The sequence below is a fragment of the Gossypium arboreum genome, chromosome 5, assembly GCF_025698485.1.
Source record: "Gossypium arboreum isolate Shixiya-1 chromosome 5, ASM2569848v2, whole genome shotgun sequence".
NCBI classification, from domain to species: domain Eukaryota; kingdom Viridiplantae; phylum Streptophyta; class Magnoliopsida; order Malvales; family Malvaceae; genus Gossypium; species Gossypium arboreum.
Window position 1 is genome coordinate 19,188,152 of NC_069074.1, and position 8,236 is coordinate 19,196,387.

General features: G+C 31.9%; 1 protein-coding gene across 1 annotated transcript; it reads left to right on the forward strand.

The window, feature by feature from the left end:
- Positions 1-1,738, forward strand: LOC108450709 (lecithin-cholesterol acyltransferase-like 1). Its single transcript, XM_017748446.2, has 2 exons — positions 1-474; positions 570-1,738. The coding sequence occupies exons 1-2, from the start codon at positions 92-94 to the stop codon at positions 1,477-1,479; spliced, it is 1,293 nt and encodes a 430-aa protein (XP_017603935.1). The 5' UTR covers positions 1-91; the 3' UTR covers positions 1,480-1,738.
- The last annotated feature ends 6,498 nt before the right edge of the window (positions 1,739-8,236 follow it).

Genomic DNA, 8,236 nt, shown 5'->3' on the forward strand with positions numbered 1-8,236 from the left:
ATATTATATGCCCCTCCTTATTCTGCTCAGCTCGATTTCTAGGATTGTAAATAGATAAACCGATAAGGAAACAAAGAAAAAGTAAGACAAAATGCGTGGACTAGGCCTCAAGCTAGCTCTACTCCGCATTGCCATGATGCTGTGCGTATGTAAAGCCACCTCCACCCTTCACCCTCTAATTTTGGTACCAGGGAGCGGCGGGAACCAACTTGAAGCGCGGCTAACAACTGGTTACAAGCCCTCGGGCCTGTTTTGTGGCCGTTTCTACCCAATTTCCAAGGATAAAGAAGGTTGGTTCAGACTGTGGTTCGACCCCAGTGTGCTACTGGCTCCATTTACCAAGTGTTTTAATCAACGCATGATGCTTTATTATGACCCTGATTTAGATGATTATTGCAATGCTCCTGGGGTTGAAACCAGGGTCCCTGAATTTGGTTCTACCAACTCCCTTCTCTACCTTAACCCTAATCTCAAGTAAGCTTGTTGTAGCAATTACTTTCATTCCTGCAGGATACGACTTGACTTGGATTTGGATCTTTTCACTGTAAATCAATGCTTGCTATGTGCAGGCGTCTCACGGCATACATGGCACCGTTGGTGAAGTTCCTGGAAGGGATTGGTTATGTGAGTGGTGAAACCATGTTTGGAGCTCCGTACGACTTTCGATATGGCTTAGCAGCTGAAGGCCACCCATCCCATGTGGGATCCAAGTTCCTGCAAGACCTAAAAGATTTGATAGAAAAATCAAGCGCTTCCAATGGAGGGAAACCGGTGATTCTCCTCTCCCACAGCTTGGGAGGCCTTTACGTACTCCAGCTTCTCAACCGAAACCCACCCTCTTGGCGCCGAAGATTTATCAGACACTTCATTGCACTTTCAGCTCCTTGGGGCGGCACGGTTCAAGAAATGCTCACATTTGCTTCTGGGAGTTCATTCGGGGTGCCTCTGGTTGACCCATTGCTGGTGAGGGGAGAACAAAGGAGCTCCGAGAGTAATCTCTGGCTCATGCCTTCTCCTAAGCTTTTCGGCCCTGGAAAAGCTCTTGTAATTACTCCAAACAAGGCTTATTCAGCTCATGATATACCAGAATTTTTGAAGGACATTGGATATCCGGAAGGGGTGATTCCTTATATATCACGAATCCTCCCCATGACTGAAGCATTAGCAGCTCCCAGTGTTGGTTTGACGTGCATATTTGGGACAGGGGTGAATACCCCAGAGACTTTGTTATATGGGAAAGCAGGGTTCAATAAGCAGCCAGAGGCAGTTTATGGGGATGGGGATGGGACTGTGAACTTGGAGAGTCTATCGGCACTCGAGTCACTGTGGGCTTTTGAGAAAAACCAACCACTTAAGGTGATAAGACTGAGTGGGATTTCTCATACTTCAATACTTGAAGTGCGTGCAGCACTTGATGCGATAATAGCGGAAATTTCTTCCATCAATTCCAAGGCCCAGGCCGAGGTCTCTTTCGAGTAAAGCCGTCGAATTTGGACAGCAATACAAACTTTTCAGATATTCCATTGTAACTAAGAAACAAATTTCTGTGTTTCGTTGCCACACAGCTTATAGTTGGAGCATGTAAGCTTCGGACTTTGGGTATAATTGTCTCGTCAAGGCAAAGGCCGAAAATGAGAAAAATATACTTCATCCAAGCTGAGACCGTTGGATTCGAGTTAGAGGCAAGTTAAATTAGGTTAAAATCAAGTTAATCAATCGAATAGATGTTTTAGGTGAATTGAGATTAACACATATTAACTCGATTAATCGTTTTTTGAAATGATAATCAAATTAATTGAATTTATATAAATATACTAAAATCATATCCATTATAATATTTTTCAAATCCAAATAAATATACTCATAGTTGTATAACAAAACCCAACCAAAATTCATTTAACATTCAACAAAAATTTTAAATATACAATTCTCAAGTCTCAGCCAAAGTGCCAAACCCTTCTAGAATCTGGTCAAATGCAGTGTTCCCCCTTTGGAAGCACTGAACTGGGATGGTTAAAAACCAATACAGATGAGTTGGGGGGCTTCTGCAGGAAAATTGGTGGATGCTTGGTGATACATGTCGAGCTATGGGCGGTGCTTGATGGGTAAAACGGTTGCCTGGGACATTGGAGCCAAGAAAGTTATAGTCGAAAGTGATGATTAATTTGATCAATGACAGTCAAGCTACTGATAGTGGAATGGCACTGGTGAGACGTATATAAACAACTTTGTTTGAGGCAATGGAGCATTATGTTCATACATACATGTTTACAGAGAAGAGAACCTTGCCGCTGATTTCATGGCCAAGTTCTGATTCAGATATAATTCTGGGCTGAAACGAATCAACCAACCTCCGGCGGGAGTGCAGAGAACTCTTACCGGGGATTACTTAGGGAAAAATCTACTGAGAAATGTTTGTTTGAAATGTCTTAGTGTAGGTTGCTTTGTTGTACCAGTAAAAGAAGATTTTGGTTCAATAATGTTGTGTGTTGGGTCTAACTCCTCTTTACTCTAGATATAATTATTCAACTCATAATATATACTCTAAATTTCAGGAAATTTAGAATATAAATATCAATTTAAAAATTATATATAATAAATAATAAAACATATTATGTAACACCCCTAACCCTAAACTGTCGCCAAAATAGGGTTACGAGGTATTACCGAATAATCAGATAATTTACGATTAATATTCAAATAATTATCGAACATATTATAATATAATCATAAGTTCATATAAAACTTTTTTTTTAGAAAAAAAATCAATAACCCCTTTATAAATATTTAACCTTTCCTGCAAATTCAAATCGCAACCAATTCAAAACCAATATCGCAACTAAGTTAGGGTTTAGGTTTTAGGGTTTAAAGTTTTATATGGTTGAGGGTTTAGTATTTTATAGGGTTTAGGGTTTATGTCTTTATGAGGTTTAGGATTTAGGGTTTATGGTTTATAGTTTTATGAGGTTTAAGGTTTTTTAGGGTTTAGGGTTTAGGGTTTAGGGTTTGTGGTTTATGATAATGGTTTAAGGTTTTAGGGTTTATGGTTTAAGGTTTAGTGTTTTTAGGTTTTATGGTTTAGTGTTTTGGGGTTTAAGGTTTAGAGTTTAGGGTTTATGTTTTATGGTTTAAGGTTATGGTTTAGGGTTTAGGGTTTAGTGTTTATGATTTAAGGTTTATGGTTTCATGGTTTAAGTTTAGGGTTTAAAGTTTATGGGTTTGGGGTTTGGGGTTTATGCTTTTAGAGTTTATGGTTTATGGTTTTTGGTTTTAGGATTTAGGTTTTAGTGTTTTATGGTTTAAGGTCTAGGGTCTAGGGTCTAGGGTTTATGGTTTAGGGTTTAAGGTTTTATAAGATTTATTTAATTAAACCCTAAACCCTAAAACCCTAAACTTACTGTAACACCCCTAACCCGTATCCGCTGCAAGAACAGAGTTTCAGAGCATTACTACCTTTTGCAGATCTCTTAAAAAAATTAAAATACTTACCGATTCAATGCATCATATAAAATAAATATATTACCATTCAATCAACAGTTTGGCACTTGTATAAGCATCAAACAACAACATTGTTAATATTCTTGCACATATCTCATATAAATTCAACATTGGTATATCTATTTTCTCGACATGTCGCACTTGAGTTTAATAATAGTCTCAATTACATAATTTCCTTGTATCAACATATCAAAGGTAATCATATATGTACATGTCATGAAACATATCATGCTCTTACCGTTTCTTCACAAGCATATATCATTCATTTCATTATATCAATATTTTATGCTTCATCATTTCCATATATTTTATGTATATTTATTCTGGTAATAGCTTATATCAAACTTAACATAAATTATATTTCATGTACTTATACTTATTTCGTTTATCCATTTTCATAATTATTTCATACAACGCTTTTGTACATATATTTCCATATGACCAGTTCTTGTAAACATTTCACACAACCATTTCATGTAACCATTCGTCATCTGATACATTTTACCTGAATATCAATTGTTCAACAGTTGTTATAGCGTCTCCCATCCACGGTCTTATTTATCTTTGACGTGATGCCATAGTGTCTTTCAACTATGGTCTTACTCATTTTCCGTCATGTTGCCATGGTATCTTTCAACCATGGTCTTATTCTTTTCATGTCACGTTGCCATGGTATCTTTCAACCATGGTCTTACACATCTCATATCAGGTTGCCATGGTTATCAACCATGGTCTGACACATTTCATATCAGAGAGCACACTCTCGCGAACCTCATCCTTACAGTGGGATTACTAGTCCAGGTTAAATCCCCTGTAATATAAACTCATAGAGTATTATCGGGATTACCAGTCCAGGCTAAATCCCCTACAACGACAATTACTCTAATGAGTTTGGATCTGAATTACTAGTCCAGGCTAAATTCAGACCCTAATTCGGATTACCCGTCCGGCTAAATCTGTTTTACACATATTCTTCGGAGGGATATATCAGATAGGATCACCCGTCCTGCTAGATCCTTTTACCGCAATTCCTTTTCGAGATCCATCGAATTTTCCTTTCATTCAACCGGGATTTCTTCTCCTTTTATCAAATTTATCAATGTTTCATAAATTTTCATACAATGAACATTCAAATCACATTCACATAAATAACATACAATCTCAAGCATTTAAGAATATAATTCAAGTTACACGCACTTACCTTATTGCTTGTTTGTGTTTATAATTTCATTAATCTGATATCTTTTCTTTTCCACGATCAAGTCTCATATTTGAGTTGTCCGGATCTTTATAAATAAATTTGATCGTCATTTTCATTCATTTCATATTCTAATGCATTTAATTAATGCTCTAGGAAAAATTACCATTTTACCCCTAAACTTTTAATTAATGACGATTTCATCCTTAGGGTCAGGAAAATAAAATTCTTGCAATTTAATCCTTATTTCCAGCTATTATTCTCATATATATTTATAACAATCCATGAATTCTATAAAATATCAGAATTTTTCATAATTTCAACACTTTTTAATTTAATCCCTAAAACATGTTTTCCCCCGATCTTGAACTAAATTAATAATTTCATTCAATTTTGTAATTTAAATAATAAAATAATCCATTTAATGCAATTTGGTCATTTCTGACATGTTTACAAAATTGCCCATAAAGTTTTACTTTTATTCAATTTAGTCCCTGAGCCTAAAATATGCAAATTAGCCATGCTAGATGAATATTCATACATATTTTTCCTTCTTCTCCTCTCCATTCCACATCCTTAATGTAGATAACACACTTGTAAGTAACATTATCCATAATTTTTATTATTTACTTTTATGAATATTCAAGCTGTTTATCTGCATCATAGTCACTAAATTATTTATATCTGGATATATATAACTCCAAATTAATATCTGATAATTTTCCCTGAATCTAGACTCATATATATTCTTACCATAAAAATTTCAGAATTTTTCGTTTAGCCAATAAGTACAGTTTATTCTTTAAAATTACCCCTGTTCTGCTATTTGACAGTTCTGACCCCTCTTCACCAAAAATTAATTATCTCCTAATACAGGATTCAAATGATGTTATTGTTTGTTTATATTAAAAATAGACTCATTCAGGATTTTATAAATATAAATTTAATCCCATAATTATTTTTATTCAATTTTTTTATGATTTTTCAAAGTCAGAACAGGGGAACCCGAATTCATTCTGACCTTGTCTCACAAAATTCATTATACATCAAAATTTACAAATCCATCGCTTACACTATTTCTTCTATGAGAAACTATACTCAATAATATTTAATTCCATCTTTTTTTCATCTTCTAATTCGATTTCTACAATTTATGGTGATTTTTCAAAGTTAGTCTACTACTGCTATCCAAACTATTTTTGTGCAAGCTATTAATTACCATGTTATAACACCCTTATTTTCTTTTTCTACACCATTTCTCATCACTTTCTCTTATTTTCTCTTCACTAACATATCAAAAACATAGGACCTTATGTAAGAAAACTCTACTATAACATTATTTCCATGCTTTGTCAATAATAACAAACTTAAAACATATTGAAATCTTGATATACTTACCTTGTTCTATTGATACTAATCTTTAACTTGATTTTCTCTCCTCCAGCTTCTATTTCTTGAATCCAACTTGATATTCTAACTCCTCATGCTCTCCTTAACATTTTTGTCTCTTGGTAGCTATGGAAATTCATTTGATTTTTGGGTGAAAATGGTGAATTTTTGGTAAAGGACCAAATTGTAAAGAAAGCAAAACTTTCTTTCTTCCTCTCTTTCTCTCACGTTAGTGCATGGGAAAATATGGATGAGAATTTATCATCTTTCTTTCTTTATATACTAATAAAATAATAATAAAATATCTTATTAAAGTATTAATAAAATAATATTTATCTAATTAAATAATTATAAAATATCAAAATATCTCTAGCATCATTATTACTTTCTAGATTTCTCTCTTCCAATTGACCATTTTGCCCTTCATTATCTTTTAAAATTTCATCCTTGAGTCATCATTTAATTTGGTAAAATTGTAATTTAGTCTCTCATAGTTCTTCATCTATTCAATTTGGTCCTAATTCATCCATTTTCCTTAGTTTCTAGATCATTCCACTCTTAAATTATTTACACTATTGGTCCTTCAAATTTTTCATATTTACACTTTAACCCCTCAAATTATGAATATTTACTCTTGTGCAACAAAACTTTTCTCACTTTTACAATTTAGTCCTTTCTTGAATTAATATATCATAATATACTTCTCAATATTGACATAACTCAAAATTTCCCTTTTTGTCACTTTATTTCCTTATTTTACTATATCAAGGATAATATATTACTGTAAAAATTTTTAGGGTATTACTCTTACCAATTAAACTTCAAGTTCAAATCTTTAGTTTTCCCTTTTTATTTTTTTTTCCTATTATTTCTTACCCTAAACCCTAAACCATAAAATCCTAAAAAACCTTAAACCTAAAACCTTAAACTTACCAATTAAACTTCAAGTTCAAATTTTTAATTTTCCCTTTTTATTTTTCTTTCCTATTGTTTCTTCGCTTGTTCGAACAGCCTCTGTTCTTTTCCCTCATTTGTTTCCTTTCTATATTTTCATATCTATTTACTTTATTTTGATTTGTTTTCTATTTAATTAATTAATAAGTAAATATAATAAACAATTCAAATGTACTTATAATAATTAATTAATTAATACATCTGTCTTTTATTTTTATCTTACATTTATCTTTTCTTAATTTATTTCATAATATAATAATTAATATAATTTATAGCTTAATAATAAGAATAATAATTAATATGAATTATTAATATGAATTATAGACTTGAATTTACAAAACTAGAATTTTTCTAATTTTTAATGCCATACTTAATATAAACTTAATACTTAATATAAATATATAAATATAACATATTTAATATAATAATGGTAGATTCAATCTAATATTCAAGCTAATGTTGATAGAATCTAATAATTATAATAATTGATTTAAATTAAAATTTTATATATATTTATTATTTATCTATATATTTAATATCTTTTTTATATCTTAGTTATCCACAATTCCATGAGCTTGGGCTTCATTGCGACATAAAAATACCTCTTTCCATGTCTTCGGATACAACCCATAGAGGCTTGCCTGTTCTTTGTACATAAACCCTACATTTGTCACACAACTAGATTTATTTATTTATTTATCTATAATTCATATTATAGTAAATGACATATTTTCCATTTTGGCCCTTTTAATTTATTTTAATCTATAATTTAATTTTACCCTTTATTCAATTTAGTCATTCTTACTATTTTCTCTAAATTGAGCTAATTTCACTTAATTAAAGCCTAATTAAACACATTACTAGACTCAGAATTATTCCTAATAATTATTTACGAACTCGATTTACTAAGACAGAGGCCCGATATTGTACTTTTCCGATGCCCGTGAATTTTGGGTCATTACACATTATTTAAAATTAATTAATAATAACACATGAAATACACATGTTATTAAAACGAAAAATTAAATTAAATTATTTATCATGATGTTGTCATTGATCTTGAGTCGGCACCAACTTAACTTATGACATCAACTCGATCAAATACATTGTTAATATATACAATTGGTTAATGTAATAAAGTATGCATAATAAACTTAAAATGTATAATATATATATATATATAAATATAAATTTTAG

Bases quoted from the DNA above. Each gene is read 5' to 3' on its own strand.
- LOC108450709 (XM_017748446.2), top strand. From the start codon at position 92: ATGCGTGGACTAGGCCTCAAGCTAGCTCTACTCCGCATTGCCATGATG. The intron at 475-569 runs GTAAGCTTGTTG...TGCTATGTGCAG, and splicing joins TACCTTAACCCTAATCTCAA to GCGTCTCACGGCATACATGG.